This window comes from Coniophora puteana (genome assembly GCF_000271625.1).
Source record: "Coniophora puteana RWD-64-598 SS2 unplaced genomic scaffold CONPUscaffold_1, whole genome shotgun sequence".
Taxonomy (NCBI): domain Eukaryota; kingdom Fungi; phylum Basidiomycota; class Agaricomycetes; order Boletales; family Coniophoraceae; genus Coniophora; species Coniophora puteana.
The window spans coordinates 3,012,979-3,029,688 of record NW_006913053.1 but is presented as its reverse complement, the minus strand read 5'-3'; the positions used below and the strand labels follow the sequence as shown (position 1 = coordinate 3,029,688).

Genomic DNA, 16,710 nt, shown 5'->3' with positions numbered 1-16,710 from the left:
GTAGTACACAAATGTGAAGCTTATCATAATATTGAGGTCGCCGCGAATAGACCACCAGATGCCTCGCAAGGGAATTTTCAAGTCTGGAAACGCTGGAAACTCCTCCAAATCCTCAAAGCAGACCCCGGCTCCCCAAGAAGACTCAGACAAGGCCAAATCTCTTTTTCCGCCTGGGTACAAATGGCCTTCAAGTCTCTTGCACGAGAGGTGTCAGAAGAATGGGTGGTCAAAACCGACAGTAGATGCGGTACGCTGTTCACATTCTACTACGTCGAGCTACTGCTTATTGGGCACTTAGCGTAAACAAGGTAACGGGTTTTCTTTTGTAGTAACGCTGGCGAAGACGACTAGCAAGTCATCAAATCAGCTAGAGACTGTTCGTCTTGAGCCACATCCTCCCTACATTCGGCCTACCGCCCTAGAGGCACGTCAATGGGGCGCTACCTACGCGTTGTATCGTGTTCGTGCAATCTTGGTCACCTCTTCACGTAAGTACAAGTTTGATAGCTGTACTCGTTCTAGTTCTGCAATAGTATCCAACTCGATCGAGTACTTCCTCCCGGCCCTCGAGAGTACTGGCAAGAACTCGCCGCCGAGTACAAGGGCGTGCCAGAACATCAAAAGTGGATGTACAGCCCCGACCCATTTGCTGCTCGCAAAGAGGTCGATGAACGACAGGCTAAGGCAGCCAAGAAGAGGGAGGAGGTACCTTCAGAACGGGAGGGCAGAGGTGCCTCCAATTCCGCATCCCATGAATTTGCCAATGCGCCTGAAGTAAAGATGGCGAGTACTTTGCGAGATCTTACCGAAGATACCGTCAAGAAGGTAACGTCTAACACTCCATACCTACCATGCAACCGTGCTCAAACGCAATAGGCAAATATTAATGGCGCCAACTCACATGATGCGGCCTTGACAGTTCTTCTCGAGGACGACATTCCTGCGGTTTCGAAACAGCTGTCCCAGCTTGGTTTCCAGCTTGCTCCGATACGAAACGTGACCACTACGTTGTCTAAAGAGACATTTGGATCTGCTTTCTTGGCTACGCTTACTCCTCTGGAAGCTTGCATCGAATACCTTATTCTTCACGTCCCTGAATGCGATTTACCGCCTCGGTTCCTGCCGAATAGCAATTCTTCCAACCCTTTTGTTACGGCTGGACACTCTGGCAAAGATAGTGACTTAAAGAAGCGATGGATCGAGGACAAAGCTATTAAAGATGCTGGCTGGCCAGCCCACATTGTGAAAGAAGTCACCCTTGATGCTCGCGCTGTGGACAATTTCGATTACCTCGTTGCACATCTCGGAGCCAAGCTTATAGGTCTTAGTCACGAAGATTTGGCAAACCTTAACTCGGAGGCTGAACTCATATCTGTCGATGAGTTACAGCTCAGCGATGATAACCTTGAAGGCTTGGGTGCTCACAAGCCTGATGAGACGATTATTATCATGCCTCTGTTCGCTGCCCCCATCGAACTGCATATCTTCCTCCCGACTGACTGCTCTAACTCGTTCAATGGCTATCCACCCATATACCTTTCATCGACTACCGTTCCGCCGTACGTTCGCTTGCATCTAGTGTCTCGTCTCCTGGAAGCCATGAAGACCGGGGGCTGGATAGAAGAAGGCGAGGGTTTCTTGATGGCTGCACTTAGAATTCTGGAAGAACACTGGGAGTTAATGGAGAGCCAGGGTCGACCCGAAATCGCCGAGGTGCTTAAACATCTGCTTGCTCCTGTGGAAGTCGCTATCACCGCCACGGCCCCCGTAGAGGCGAAGTCTCGAAGCCTCAAACAATCTCGTCGAGTGCGACAACATCACGGCGATGAAAGATCTGACGCTCAGGTAAAAGCTGACTTCGACACACTTCGCCAAAGTAAAGGGTATTTGAATATGCAGCCAGCTCGAGAACGTTTACCTGCGTTTGCTGCCAAGGCCAAATTCCTGTCGACACTAGAAAAAAACAGGGTGGTGGTAGTTGTTGGGGAGACAGGTCAGTGTGTGCCTTATTAGAATTGCCAGGGACAGCAATTGACATTGGACAGGATGTGGTAAAACGACTCAGCGTTAGTGACCCCAACAACTTGTCTGCTGCGTATATTGACATATGCTGGCAGTGCCGCAGTTCATCCTGGACTCGGAGATCCTCTCGAAGAGAGGAAAGGCAGCATCTATCATTGTCACCCAGCCTCGCAGGATATCTGCAATATCAATCGCCGCCCGTGTGGGCGCTGAACGCGCAGATGACGGCTCTGTCGGATATGCCATACGTGGAGAAAGTCGCCGAACCAGTAAGACCAAGCTCACGTTTTGTACAACTGGAGTTGTGCTGCGGCGACTTGGTTCAGGCGATAAATTACAGGATGTTACCCATGTTGTCGTTGACGAGGTATTCCCTGCACATAGTTGCAGGACTTTTATGACTCAACGTATTTTATCTAGGTTCATGAACGTTCCGTAGACAGCGACTTCTTGCTCTTGGAACTGAAGGAACTTCTTAAGACACACACTTCACTTAAGGTGATCCTAATGTCAGCCACCATCAACCACGAAACATTTGTGCGTTATTATGACAATGCGCCCATGCTCACCATTCCCGGTTTTACGCACCCCGTCACGGACTTGTGAGTCCCTCGCGTTGTCTTTAGTTCATGAAAAGGGAGTCAGCGTTCTATAGGTACATGGAAGATTTCATTGGATCAGTCTTTTACAAAGCCCACAATGTCAAAACCCGTAAACTTGCGGAGGACGACCCTTACTTTGTGGAACTCAAAGCCAAGGGTCTCGATGATGACACTATCCATAAATTGTCGAGTATAACGAAAGCAAATCGCATCGACTATGAAGTACGTGGATAGATTGTACAGCAAGTTTCTGCTAAAGCCAAACAGTTGATTGCAGCCTTGGTACAACACATCCGTGGTACTGCCAAGAAAGGAGGCATCCTGATCTTCTTACCAGGCGTCCAAGAAATCCGGCAATGCCTAGAGACCATCAGACGTGTCATCGATTCAGCGGACGCTGTACTATTTCCTCTCCATGCTAACCTGACGAGCGACGAACAACAGAAAGTCTTTCAGCCGACTAAAAAATGGAAGATTATTGCTGCCACTAATGTTGCTGAGGTGAGATTTAGTTCGTGACTTATCATTCAACACTCTTCCTCTGACAATGCGTTCATACGCCATAGACATCTATTACTATAGATGATATTGTCTATGTTATTGACTCTGGTAGAGCTAAGGAAATCAGCTACGATCCGGACAATGGCCTCACGAAACTGGTCGAAAAGTGGGTCAGTAGAGCTGCCATCAAACAACGAAGAGGTCGTGCTGGCCGTACACAACCCGGAACCTGCTACAAACTCTACACTCAGAGGCATGAGCAGAATCTTGCTGGATTTTCCGTTCCCGAGATTTTACGAACACCTTTGGAAAATATATCTCTCACAGTTAAAGTCATGCGCGAGCACGAAGACGTGAAGGTACGCTGCAATGGCTTTGGAGAAACTCTGCTGTTATTAACTCTTACAGTCCTATCTGAGTCGAGCCATTGATCCACCCGAGGTGACTGCAATTGAAAAAGCTTGGTCTATTCTCGAGGAGCTTGGTGCGGTGGACCTATCCGGCCAGCTTACACCCTTGGGCCGACACATTGTGCGTGATCCCTGTCACTTCAATTCATATTTCTCATACTCGCATCTTCAGTCGCAACTCCCTGTTGACCTTCGATTGGGAAAAGTAAATAGTCATTAATCTTGGGCTCATTTTCTTGGCATGGCTAACTAGGTTTAGATGCTTGTTTTAGGAACTCTTTTCCGTTGTCTCGATCCAATTCTCTCTGTGGCTGCTTGCTTATCTTCGAAGCCCGTGTTCTTAAATCCGATGGATAAACGAGAAGAAGCCTCACAGTAAGGGAATTAAAAAAAATCCTGTTCTTCCTAGCGACCCTAACGTGCACGTTCCCCTCATCTGGCTTTCATAGAGCGAGACTAAAGTTTGACAAGGACAACAGCGATTTATTGACGGATGTGAACGCATACAATGAATGTGTCCGCTATCAGTCTGAAGGGAAGGGAAGAAGCTCATTCACATCATATTGCGGCGAGGTTCGCCCCCAGATTTTGGGGTTTCAATTACGATATCGATGCTAACCTCCCTCGTCTGAAGAATTTCATTTCTCACGTCGCCGTCCGAGAAGTCGCCTCGATGCGTCAAGACTATTTCTCCGCCCTTTCAGAGCTTGGCCTTGTATCTCGTTCCGCCGGCCCTACGTCTGAAGCATTGAATACGAATAGCGCTAATACTAACCTCATCAAAGCGATCATATTAGGCGGCCTCTGGCCGAACGTTGCGCGAGTCCATCTTCCCAGCTCCGCCATCAAATTCGATAAGATCCAGGCGGGCACTGTGCAACGGGAGAACGCAGCCAAAGATTACAAGCTGTACGATCTCAAGGAAGGGCGTGTATTTTTGCATCCCGGCTCTGTCTTGTTCGGCACCACGGACTGGAAGACTGGCTTTGTGGCGTATTTTCAGAAGCAGATGACGTCCAAGGTGTTCTTGCGGGGCGCCACTGAGGTAAGATGGCATGGATTTAATGCGAAAGTTTCCAAGCCCCGCTGATGATAGAATGGAAGGTCCCTATGTACGCACTGCTCCTTTTTGGAGGGCTCGTCACCGTCAACCACGTAGGTGGCGGCCTCACGGTTGGCAGTTCAGATGCTGTGATCAAACTGCGTGCTTGGCCTCGAATCGGCATTCTCGCGAATCAGCTCAGGTGAATGCACAGTAGTCTCCACACAATATCCATATCACTAATAAATTGCTCAAGACGCCTGTTGGATGGCCAACTGTTGCGGTGCATTGAGGAAGGCACAAGCTTAGATTCTCTCTTCGAGGGGGAAAACATTGTCCTTAATGCCATGCTGGCTCTGTTGACACGAGATGGGCTAAGTTTATAATATACATAAATTACAATTCAACGATGTTTCAAACACCAGCTGTTGTACAATGGTTGGCAATGCAATGGTAGTGATATACATGACGTTTGTATGCTGAGCAGGAATTATAGGATGGAGATGAGGGATATATATGCGTGCAGATAATTAAGGGATTAGGGGATTGTAGTGATCAGATCAATGCTTAGGTTCATGAGTTTCTAAATTCGCTGGTTAACGTGGGCACGCACAGAGCATGAGGACATCGAAAACTCACCAGTCATGTCCACGTTTCTTCAAGCGTGTCTAACTATGGTTTTCGACGCATAACAGGGTAGATGTTTCCTCGATTTGAAAGTCAACTTCCGCCCGCTGGCGCTGGAGAGCAGCGAGCCTTTCGTTAAGGTGCACCGACAAGTCCTCGGGGGGATACTGTCCTTCGGAACCAGCCTTGGGTTTTGACTGGCCGGATCGTGATGCTCGAGAAGGAGACGAAGAACGCCTGTCGCGTTTGGTGCGACGAGAAGAATCGGTCCGCTGCAGAGGTCTACCGGTGCGTGGCGACTCGTCCATCTCCGGAATGGTGTCCATTGTAGCGTCACGAGCCATGCGGGAGGCGGTCTCGCTCTTCCGGCGGGAGAAAAGTTTGCGGAGGTGTGAGGCCTGGGGAGAGGAAGGGGAGGACAGAGACTCCTTCGAACTTGAGGGCTCCTGGCGGCCGAATGGCTTAAAACGTGATGACTTCGGTCTGGCCCGAGCTTCAGGTGTGACGGAAGCGGAAGCTAATAGACAAGTAAATGAGCACGAGGATCGGGCGCGTTTGTACACGCCGTTGGGCGCGACTTACTCAGGGGTGGAATTGGTGGGTCACAAGATAAAGACGTCTTCGAAGAAGCCCAGGGGTTGGAGAAGGAAACTACTGATTCCTTGTCTTGCTCCTTGTGTGACTGCATGGACTCCACGGCATCTGCTAGGGTAATGCTCGTCAGGATGCACAAGTCAGGAGGTGAAGGGAAAAACTCACTTTGCGGAGGGTCAGTCGTCCTTGCTTTCTTCCTCCTGAACGTGCGAAGGAGATCATTGCGAATGAGGCCTCGAGCTTGATAGGCGGCTCTCTCGAGAAGAGGACGTTTCGAAGTAACATCTGTACACTCTGAAACGCTGTCCGTAACTTCTAAAGACTTGTCCGTAGGCGAGAGAGTTCCGGTATCATCATTCACCATGGTCTCTTCCGAAGCACGTCGAGAGTCTTCCGAAGCACATCGAGAATCTTCCTCGCTGTTCTTCTTGGAGTTAAACAGATTCGAGGTATAAGACGGTATCTTCGCGAAGGCCAACACGATAGGTCTGAGCGGAGGCGAGCCGCTAGGAGCTTCCGAGGTGAGTGACCACCGGCGCCGGATTGGATTGGATGGTCCTCCGATGCCCTCATTGGCATCCCCAAGTGGCACTTTAGAAAAGGACCAACGTCTTCGTTGATTGGCAAAGACTGACGGACGCGTCACGGCGGGCTGGCTTTTCACGGAGTCATTCGGTGTGTCTTGTCCAATAATCTCCTTCGCTTTCAACCCAATAGTCACGAAGGACTTGACAACCTCGGAAGACATAGATCTGAGTATCATCGATGGTCTGCGAAGAGGTTTTGGACGCGACGTTCCTGGCGAAGGAGGTTTGTCCAGTGGACTTGGATCGCAGCCTTCGGTAGGGACAAGACTACTTTTATCATGATGTCCATGATCTGTAGTAGGCTGTGAAGGAGGGCGACTCTTGATAGGACGACGTTCTGGTGTAGGGAGTTTCAATCTTGGCATGATATACACCCCACAAGCTGTTACAATGCTCTGTGAATCTGTTAGTGCAGGTATAAGTGAGGAAATTTCGAAGGACCAACCAGCACAACTCCATACGCCGCGTAAACAAGCGTGCAAAACGTGATAAAGTGTTTCTTCCAGCTCATATCGAAGCTGTACTCTGTGATAGAGGTTGGTACGGAGGGGCGCGTGCTCGAAAGCTGATTGATTGTAGAGGCACAACTTGGAGCAAGCTTCGAGATGAGTAAAGGGTGTGTGGTAGTGATTGATGAGTCGAACAACATAATTTGCTGGCTTAAATACGTCGCGTTCGAGAGGGAGAGAGCCATACTCCTGACGAAGTAAAACACTACGTCAGAGAACCGAGGAGGAGGTTAAGCCTCCTCTGAAGCAGGAGGGAGGTTAAGCCCGTGGTAGCCACAGTGGAAAGTCGTTAGTTCGTATTGAGATCGTGAAGTCGTCGTGTAGTCGTCAAAGGCATAAATGGGATGTTAACGGTATGGAATGACGACCGCCTTGGGCGGGAATCGAAGATGGCATGATAACATAGCAGTAGACGCTCGATATCAAAGTGGTTCCACTTTTCGTACAGGGCGTCTACTACCTCTAGTAGTCCCAAAACGGTATATGGCATTTGCCTCCGCGGCCCTTTCAATGCCTTCGGGCGTCTGGACCCTAAAGGTTATTCGGGAAGCGAGACGTGATTATTTGAATGACGAATGTTGAGGTACAATGAACGTACCCCTGATTGGCTCTTCTGCGTCATCGATTGTCGGGCATTTCGTGATCTCAAGGGAAATGTCAATCTATACCGTGTTTAATCAAACGGCACATGTGCCGCAAAATCCTAAAAACAGGTCTAACGTATACAAGCAAGCATACAAGCGAATGATACCACAAGGGCAAAGGTGAATCAGGGCAATGTCAAAAAATGTCGCAAGAAATGACAATGTCTAGGGGGAATAAATAGTAATATTGAAAGTGGCCATGGTACGGGTTCCAGACGAGACGCATGCAAAAAAAGTCATGAAGGTATAGTCAACGCCGGACCAAATTACGAAACAAAGTTTCAGGTCGTATGAAGTCATCTACCACCTGTAGTACTTTAAGCACAGGTGTGGTCATCCTGCAGGGTGAAACCAGTTTGGCAAGTAGACGCCTGGCATTGGCCAGAAACACAGGCTACACCTTCAGCGCCTACCATCTCGGTGCAGTCAAATCTTCATGGTTGCACCGTCAGAATCATATTTAATTAATTGAAATGGAGCAGACTCACTGCTCAGGGAACACGCTGGAGCAACCGCCGCAGGACCGTAAATCAGCGTTCAAGTCAACACACTCGAAATCCAACTCGTGAAGGTTGCCGGTGAGGGGCAGGGTACCGGACTTGCCGAGGAGGGGGCAGGCCGAGGAGGTGCCGGGGCAGAGGGCCTCGCTGTTGTCGAACTGGCCTGACACAACGTTGATGATGACGCCCTGCTCCTCAATGCCGCGCTTCTCCAGAGGGGAACGCTTCTGGGAAAAGCTACCGGAGGGTGTGGGGGCAGCATCTCTAACTTCATAGCGCTTGGAGGGAGCGGGGACGTCACGAGCGTGAAGGGCCGCGGAGGGGCCGGGGGCGCGCTTGGAGGGGCCAGAGGGGCGGTCAGGGGTAGGGATAGCGTCTCTGGCAACGTAACGCTTGGACACGGTGGGCTCCGCCCTCTTGGAGGGGCCGGGATGACGCTTAGAAGGGGCACCATAAATTTCACGCTTTTCGAAGCGCTTGGAGGGAGTCGCTGCCCGAGCGAAATCTGCAAAACGCTTGGAAGGAGCAGCTCTGGGAGCTCTCGCAGCAACTTCGTCGACGGCCCATGGGGCTGCGCGACGCTGGCTGAACTCGTTGGGGAAAGCGAGTGACGCCGACACGAGGCAGAGGACTAGGAGAAGAGCTGCCAAAGACCGCGCTGCCATTGTTGAGTGAGGGGGTAAAGGAGAGAGTGTGCGATAGAGCGATAGGAGGGTATATAACGTGCTTGCCGTATAGGCAGACTATCAAGAGATAAAACGAGAGAGCGAATGAGAGTGAAGGAAGAAAGGAGAGGTCTGGCTAACGAATTAGAAGCATGCATCAGCAGATTCAGAACCGCAAAAGGCGATTGTTTCCTCCGCCCGCCTGACAATCATGAGCTGTACTAGCCGAATGGCAACCTGTCGGAGAAGATAACCGAGCGTATTTCGTATGAAAAAATTAGACGAGGTGCTGCTCCACAGCATCAATCTTCTTTGTCCGATCCGAAAATTACACGGATATGACCCTGCAATGCGCCACCAGGCAAGTACAGGATTGGTTTGAACAGGTTGGAGAGAGTCCACAACAACACGAGCTGTAAGACATCGGCGGTGGGCAAGAGCGCTGAGAGATAAGGCTGTTAGCTATAGGAGGCTATTTGCAATGCATGTCCAAGAGCAGCGACATAGGGGACAGCCCGTGCGCCGATGCGATGACGGCGCTCCGAGAGAATGGATGAAGCCATTGAGACGGGCCAAATTTACGAAAGCAATGACGAGAGGCGCTGTTCGCGGAGTGTCATTATGATCGATTGCGCAGCAAGCGGAAGACAATCGAGATAACACAAGCTGCCACAGTTGGCAAGAGCTGGCACTAGCACGCGAACGAGTGGAGCAAAACGTGTGCGACGATAGAAACAAAGGCCGTGGGAATGATTCGCGTCGTTTCTCGTCGACTCGCGTCGGTCACAGTCACGGAGCTGCTCCCACGTTCGTGGCTTGGCAGTGACACACATCTCCGTCACAGCAGCCTTAACGGCGCAACAGGCGCTGTGTGGGCGCGTACGCCTTCTAGCGCCCAATGCTCTGGGCACCGCGTGTACGCTTCACGCGCACGTCTCCTTCACTTCAGTCATTGCGGCGCGCCTTCACCATGTCCGACCTCGAGTTCGAAGATTACGACTTCTCCGAATTTTCTGACGCCGACTTCCTGACTGCGGATGACCTTGCGCATCGCAAACTCTCCGATACAACACACGCGCTCAGCACCATACAGCCACCGCTCGACGTTGTCCACCGCGTCGTCACACCACTTTCCTCTGTTCCCGAGGGGTCATCCATACCTTTATGCGACGAACAATCAAACAATCGCCGCTGTCATCATACTACACCCATCGGTTCAACTCCGTTATCTACTCGGTCGCCTTCCTCCCCCGATCCACAACATTCCGCTTCCGCACGTTCGTCCACCGGCTTCATTCGCAATCGAAGCTTCCAATTGCAGTCTCCCTTCCAGAGATTTCGATCTTGGCGTAGAACATTTACCGTTACCGATCTTGTCTCCCCCGCCTGGTCCGTCAGCATCGGGTATCATATCTCTCCTCACCCGACTTATCCAACTTGACAAGGTGTGAGGTCCAGTTCGACTATGGTCTCCGCCAGCAGAGACATAAACCTCTCGAGAAGAGGCCATCCTCTTTTACTGCTGCCTCGGGGAAACAGATTTCTGTACAGAACAGCACAGCAGCCCTAAATGACAAGGCTCAGAAGAAGGGCAAGGTGCGTGTAATTACGCACTGGCTTTCCTTGTTATCCACCAATCATGTAACTTGGCCTTTGTCCTATAGTCTGTTCACAAGCAGCTCGAGAAAGAAATACATCCTGATGTTTATGTTGTGGACACTACTTCCGACGAGGAAAGATGGGCGTTGCGGTGGGTGACGATTTCTTCTTCCTTGGCGCTCTCGCGTCAACTTCTAACAAATCTCGTGTATCAGACTTCACAATCTAATCGCTGGCCTTCACGAGCTGTTGTTAACAGGCTTGACAGTGAGCTTCCATCTCTCGTCACATCTGAATGCTTATGCGGTGTACAGCGCGAACTGCCAATCTTTGGCATACTGCACGAAGAGATTGTCATTGGGGTGATAGTAAGGCCTGACATCTCAAAGGTTGATCATGCCTTTGACAAACCTTCGCCAGGATGAGGTGCAGAAGACTCAACCTGGAGCAGAGGAATTACTCCGATCGTCATCCGGGCATACGCCATCTCTTGTTAATGAAAGACAAGGCGACTTACCACCGCCAGCACAACGCCAGCTCACCGAGTTCTTCCCTACAACAAACGACGGTGCTGCTGCGATAGCCACCGAAACTGATACATGTCAAGAGGGTGAAGAGCCTGTTCCTCCAACGAGTGACAAGGATGTCGCTGACGATGCAACGTCCCTTCGCTCACCTGACCTCGCTCTCCCACCCAACCTTGGTCGGAATATCTTTGTGCTGAGGCTTCTTGACTACAAGACGCGCCGCTCTTATTCACTACCCTCTGATGATGACTCGTTGTCAGCTAAGCTCCAGCTCATGCTTTATCACCGGCTTCTGTCAAGCCTTCTATCTCATGAAGGCTTTGATTTTTCTGCGCTTTGGCGGCGGCTGAATCTCTCCCCAGGACGCCCCTTCAGCACCAAGTTTGTGCAGAATATTCAGCAAGGATCTTTTCTCGGCGAGGAGTACAGTCAGCAAGGCACGGCGGAGGTGAATCTGGTGCGCATGGTCGAGCTTTGGCAGGCTACAGTCAATGAAGCTAGGAACCTTGGGCTAAGCAATGTCGCGCCGCATCTACAAATAAGCTATCGGAGTGTAAGCTATAAACGGCGGAAGAAGAGGACGCCGAAGACGACTAGGCTGACAACCCAAGAGCAAGAAGAACTTGACCTCGCAAGGGCTATTCAGGAGAGCTTGAAGGATGTTCGTAGTGGCGTAGCTAGTGATTTGCCTGAGCCGATAGTCGCAGTACCATCTGAGGAGCCTGAGGGTATGGCGACGCCCAGGATCGGTAGCCCTAATCCAGACGCTTTTCCAACGTCATCCTTGAGGCAATCGGAGCCAACTTGTATGTACTATTTCGCTCTCGACGTAAAAATTGTTTACCCGCTCGCAGGTGTGATCGAGCAGGACGACGAAGGGAATAGCACCGATCAGGAGCCGGAGACCCAGTCTTCCTTCCTTGGGACGAGAGACTTTGATATTGACGACGCTCTCCTCGATGCCTATCTCTCCGACGTGCTGCAGTGGTGGCACGGACAAAGGGAGCCCCGGGGCGTGGAAATTGCCCACGCCAGTCGTTGCTCGTACGTACCATGTGGAATTTGTTGCTTGTACTCCACTGATATTTCGCCCGAAAGGAGCTGCGAGTATCGCAACGGGTGTGAGTGGAGAGAGCACAAGGCTTTGGAGTTGGCCGAGAAGGCCAAGAAACCACCGTGTGGTGTGGATATGATTGACTTCTAGCGTGGATACTCTACGGTCGCAGTGCAGATTTCTTCTGAAAGAAGAAACACTTTTCTTCCTTAGGAAAGACCTACATGGAGGAGACTATCAATCCCTCGACGCGCGGCGACACGTGTAAAACGGCTGCACAAAAGATATTATCGTCCGTGTCATATCATGCTTTGAGTTTACCTGGATCCGGAATGCATGTGTTATCTATTTGAATTTTTTGTCTCTTGCAGCACAACATGAGTTTGAGTGATAAGAGGGCGCCAGTATTTGTGGCAAGTCCTCGGAAACAGCGTATCAATAACGCCATGATATCTGTCACGCTATGTGCTCTCCTGTTTATCGATGCCTGCCAATGCTGTACCCTTGGGCAGGAGAGGCGACCAGCAACCTCGAGTGAATTAATACTTCTTCGGATCTCCGAAGAACCCTCAATATAGGTATGAACATCCCTGGATTAAACTGTGATGTACCGAGTGATCAACGTTAGATGGTTTCGTGTCGATGTACAGTCCTTGCTATGCATGCGATAATTTAGACTATATGTGTGTTATCCGCCGATAGAATTAACAGGTATCTCCCTTACGCCCCTCGACCGCCTCCCCCAGAAACGAGGCCCGCCCGCTTTGCGACAAAGCCCCCGCGGCGCGGTGGGGGTCCGCGTGACTGATCTGGATCCACCGTCTTGCGCTGCCATTGGTCGATCAGCTTACCCACACCTTGATAAGGTCTCTCTGGGGACGAAGAGCCCGAGCTGTCCTCGGTCGGGCTGGGGGACTTGTACGACGGGAACGATGAGGATGAAGGCAGACCATCGAGCCCCGAAGATGGCTCTCGCGAGGACGGCATGGTCTTGGTCAGCGACGTAGAGGGCAAACCCGATAGCGCAGATGGTCCTTGTGACATTGTCCGTTTCCTTCCTGGTGCGTCTGAGGGAATGGGTCTCGGTGCGCCGGAGGGTGTAGACGATACGAAATGCCTCCCCTGACCTGTAGTTGAGGCGGCAACGCCCTGAATGCTGTTGCTTGAGCCAAACTTGGAGACCAAAGGAGAGCTGGGCGTGTAAGGCGGTGACGTGACGTGTCGTTGCTCATGGGTGTTCGAGGGTGTCAGATAACTAGGTTTGCTCAGGCTGCTTGGCTTTGGCGAGCTATGTTGAGGGCTAATCCCAGTGCGGTTAACCGCGGTCGGCGCGACATTTCCCTCGAAACGCTGGACCATGTCAGATATAGAGGTCCTTCGGCTCGCCATTCTACGTGGGGTTTCCGGGACAGACAGTCCTGGACTAGATGGAGGCTCCAGGCGGCCTTCCGAGGTCGCCTTGTTCATGGGAAAGGCATACATCGACTGAGGTCGATGTCGTGATGATGAGGATGGGGATACAGGCTCGGCAGGGGATGGCACCACTGAGCCTCTGCGTCCATGGCCAGAAGTGGGCTGGCGTCTAGAAGAACTGGAAGAAACGGGAGGGTCCATCGCAGGACGCACACCAGAGGCCTGCGGCTGAACTCGTGGAGGTGAACTTGTACGTTGTTTCGCAACCTGAGGGGGCACTATAGATTTACTCTTCTGCAAGCTCGATCCAACGTCCCCAAATCCTTGAACAGCGGGACTATGCAGGGACTCTCTAGGTCGCTCCTTCGTCTGAACCACGCCTCCGCCCCAAAGATCCACCAAATCATGGACCGAACTCTGCCTTCCCCTATGCCCGCGCTTCTCATGGCTTTCATTAAAGTTATAGGGAGCAACATCTTCAGGACCATCGTCTTCATCACTCGAGGAGAGCATCTTGTCTGGCCCATTGGTTTGGCTAGCAGGTGGCTGATAGAGAGGTCGACTAGATGTTGTCCTTTCTCGAACCTGCAGGGGCGCAATAGTTTTGGCGTCCGCCCGACGACTTGAAGACGTTTTCTTGGTAGGCGACGGTGATATTGGCTGCTCCTGCGCCGAGGTGGTGACAGCTTCTTGAGGTGATTGAATATGCACTGTGCTCTCTTCGATGAAAGAAGAACGTTTGTTTGTGAATTGACGAAGAATCGGTGTCTCGCGGCCCTGCGCATCTTGGACTGGAGGACCCAACCCATCATCGTCTCCAGTAAGCCAATCCTGTGCCCTTGATTGTGCATTGCCTACGGATGAAGGCTGCATGGCGGCAGGGGAAATTGGTATAGAGTCACCCGTTCGCTGAGGTTTAGGCTTAATCGAGATGCTACTCCTGTGACGGCGAGAAAGTGCCGGCCGAGAAACTGGTCGATACGAAGCACGTTTGGGTTGTGGAGATATAGACGATATACCCGCTGCGGACGACGACCCAATGTCCTGTCCATTCCCAGTCCCTTCTACTGGCAGACGACGAGGTCGTTCAGCGTCCTCCTTACTTTCGCGCATCGCCACACCAGTCACTTGCTGTGATCGTACGCCGCTCACGGGTATAGCTGGTTTAGGGCGATGGGCTGATAATGCTGAGGAACCTGACTTGAAGCTCTGGGTTTGACCCAAGTCAGCCTGTGGTGGACGATGGACTGGAGGAGCAGATCCAGGGCTAAGTGATGTAGCATTGAACGTAGCATCCAGCTCCTCAAGGGATGGGAACCGATTTTCTGCACCGACATCGTAAGATTTGGGGTTTGGTGACGGTGGCGGTTTAGGACCAGTTGAGGATACGGCATGAATAGATTTCCATGAGGAAGAAAGCGGCTGACTCGTTTCCGGTCGTGGCGACGGTGTAGGATGCATTGCTGGCGCTGGAGTTGGCTTCGGTGCGAGCGAAGGCGAGGGTGTGACGGTAGCACGGTTCATCCCGCTCGAGGAAGAGGGCGTTACCAGTCCGGTACGAAGTTTGCGTGCCTCTCCCAACGTGGGTGCCGGCGCGTTTTTCGATGATGAGAGACCTAGGCCCTCGAAAGCGTCCTTCGCCTTCCCTTTAGTCACAACGACTTTTGTATTTCTGCTGCCTTCAGCTGGCGGAGCCGGCTTTGATACCCCTCCATTCGCGCCCCCAAGCTGACCATCATCGTAGGTGTTCCACAGCTTCTCCCCAAAGTTATCGCCAAATGCATTGGAAGGCATCGCCTTGCCATCGCCAGATTTTGCCCCTGGTGTCTGTGAATCGATCCTCCAAGGCTCGTCCATAGTACTTGATCTCCCTTTGTCAACAACTCCACCGGACTTCTGACCTTTGACCGCCGCGTTAGCCATTCCAGCGCTGAGGTTTACATCTCTCCACGCGCGATCATCTTCTGGACTAAAGTTGTCTGAGAGCAAATCTCTTTGGCCTTGAGGGGGGGTGATCTTTTCTTTCCCTTTTGACGGACTGGGGGCACGAGAGGATGGTGCAGATTTATCACCTTGAACTGCTGGTGGTCGACCTCGCCTCATTGGAGCAATAGCTTCGAGTACTTTATCCCGAGCTTGGACACCTGTGCCGGCAGCTCCAGGAGAAGCTTTCGGTTGCGAAGGTCGGTAAGCGACAAGATTATCAAGAGGGTTGGCATTAGGATCGACGGCGCGAGGTGAGATAGGTTTAGGCACCGGTGCGTTGTAAGTGAAACGTGACTTGGTCCCTCGTAACTGATGCACTTGGTTCAATAACTCAAACACGGATGGCCGATGGGAACCATGCTCGCGAAGCATTGAAGCTATGATTTCCTGAGATTACCAACCAAGTTAAATGACACGGAAGGATTCTCACCAATAAGTGCATTCATCTGGGGCGAGTAAACAGGATAAGGAGGCGTTCGGTACTGCACATTCAGGATAGCGAGAGGACCGTGCTCTTCAAAGGGGGTAGTGTAGTAGCACAACTTGTAGAGAAGGACTCCGAGGGCCCATACATCCGACTTCTCATCCACTGGCCGCCGGAGGAATAGGTCGATCATCTCAGGTGCCCTGTATTGGAGTGTAGTATGTCGATTAAGATCGGCTTCGAGCGCCCTGATCTCAGCTGTATTGGAAGGCGGCCTCGACGATACTGGAGTTGCAGAGCCAAAATCGCACAATTTGAAGCTGTTGTGTGATTGTAGGATGTTCTCGACCTTCAGATCTCGATGAAGCAACGAGGGACGGAGGTTGTGCATTGCTGCTACGCCTTCACAAACATCGACGAAAATCTGAAGGATCTCCTGCTCTGTAAGCCGTTCACGAAGCCGTCGGTTCATCATATCGATGATACCACCGCCTGAGACCGCATGGATGAATACGTGTTAGGTGAAGACGCGATGACGCGCACCTGGACAAAACTCCATCAAGATGAAGACCTCGAATGTTCCATTCTGAAGTTTGTGCCATGCAGCGTCAATCAGATAGACGATATTGGGATGCCCTTTGAGTATTCTCTGTGAGATGGTGAGTGGTTGTGACAGAAGACCAGAGCAAGAACGCACCATGATGTCTACCTCTTTCCGCACCTCATTGAGCATGGTCTCGTTCGCGACGGCGATGCGCTTAAGGACATGGTGGGTAGTGTTGTAAACAGGAGTTGGAGTCCTGACGAGGTATACGAAGGAGAAGCCACCTAATTGAGGTCAGAGGAGTGGGTCAGAAGGAGGAAAAACGTACCTTGGCTGAGATAACGCTCGACCTGAACCGTGTACTTGTTCACTGAGATTGTTTGACCAGGCACAAGAGGACCCTTGGATTGGGTGGCGTTGTACTGGGCATGCTGCTGCATATTTGAGCAGCGTCCAGGTC

General features: G+C 51.4%; 4 protein-coding genes across 4 annotated transcripts; 2 read left to right on the top strand and 2 right to left on the bottom strand.

Moving 5' to 3' along the window:
- The first annotated feature begins 48 nt into the window (after positions 1-48).
- Positions 49-6,924, top strand: CONPUDRAFT_161578 (P-loop containing nucleoside triphosphate hydrolase protein). Its single transcript, XM_007765401.1, has 21 exons — positions 49-247; positions 299-460; positions 523-825; positions 877-1,993; positions 2,046-2,066; positions 2,118-2,389; positions 2,443-2,624; positions 2,678-2,846; positions 2,892-3,125; positions 3,191-3,484; positions 3,534-3,656; positions 3,708-3,740; positions 3,795-3,910; positions 3,985-4,108; positions 4,170-4,580; positions 4,640-4,779; positions 4,834-5,160; positions 5,217-5,721; positions 5,787-5,909; positions 5,964-6,780; positions 6,831-6,924. The coding sequence occupies exons 1-17, from the start codon at positions 59-61 to the stop codon at positions 4,961-4,963; spliced, it is 4,020 nt and encodes a 1,339-aa protein (XP_007763591.1). The 5' UTR covers positions 49-58; the 3' UTR covers positions 4,964-5,160; positions 5,217-5,721; positions 5,787-5,909; positions 5,964-6,780; positions 6,831-6,924.
- Positions 6,925-7,565: 641 nt separating this feature from the next.
- CONPUDRAFT_161576 (uncharacterized protein) lies at positions 7,566-9,428 on the bottom strand. The gene is made up of 2 exons (XM_007765400.1): positions 8,027-9,428; positions 7,566-7,970 (listed from the first exon to the last, which is right to left on the bottom strand). Exons 1-2 carry the CDS (start codon positions 8,701-8,703, stop codon positions 7,856-7,858), a joined length of 792 nt encoding a protein of 263 aa, XP_007763590.1. The 5' UTR covers positions 8,704-9,428; the 3' UTR covers positions 7,566-7,855.
- A 245-nt stretch (positions 9,429-9,673) lies between these two features.
- On the top strand, positions 9,674-12,214 carry CONPUDRAFT_141255 (uncharacterized protein; the record flags this gene model as incomplete). The annotated part of the gene is made up of 8 exons (XM_007765399.1): positions 9,674-10,092; positions 10,149-10,299; positions 10,368-10,453; positions 10,518-10,569; positions 10,617-10,670; positions 10,723-11,635; positions 11,684-11,873; positions 11,928-12,214. 8 exons carry the CDS (start codon positions 9,674-9,676, stop codon positions 12,031-12,033), a joined length of 1,971 nt encoding a protein of 656 aa, XP_007763589.1. The 3' UTR covers positions 12,034-12,214.
- Positions 12,215-12,497: 283 nt separating this feature from the next.
- On the bottom strand, positions 12,498-16,690 carry CONPUDRAFT_134281 (uncharacterized protein; the record flags this gene model as incomplete). Its single annotated transcript, XM_007765398.1, has 5 exons — positions 12,498-15,659; positions 15,713-16,198; positions 16,250-16,355; positions 16,404-16,534; positions 16,579-16,690. The coding sequence occupies 5 exons, from the start codon at positions 16,688-16,690 to the stop codon at positions 12,604-12,606; spliced, it is 3,891 nt and encodes a 1,296-aa protein (XP_007763588.1). The 3' UTR covers positions 12,498-12,603.
- Between the last annotated feature and the right edge of the window lie 20 nt (positions 16,691-16,710).

Bases quoted from the DNA above. Each gene is read 5' to 3' on its own strand.
- CONPUDRAFT_161576 (XM_007765400.1), bottom strand. From the start codon at position 8,703: ATGGCAGCGCGGTCTTTGGCAGCTCTTCTCCTAGTCCTCTGCCTCGTG. The intron at 7,971-8,026 runs GTGAGTCTGCTC...GCAACCATGAAG, and splicing joins TCCAGCGTGTTCCCTGAGCA to ATTTGACTGCACCGAGATGG.
- CONPUDRAFT_161578 (XM_007765401.1), top strand. From the start codon at position 59: ATGCCTCGCAAGGGAATTTTCAAGTCTGGAAACGCTGGAAACTCCTCC. The intron at 2,625-2,677 runs GTGAGTCCCTCG...AGCGTTCTATAG, and splicing joins ACGCACCCCGTCACGGACTT to GTACATGGAAGATTTCATTG. The intron at 3,485-3,533 runs GTACGCTGCAAT...TAACTCTTACAG, and splicing joins GCGAGCACGAAGACGTGAAG to TCCTATCTGAGTCGAGCCAT.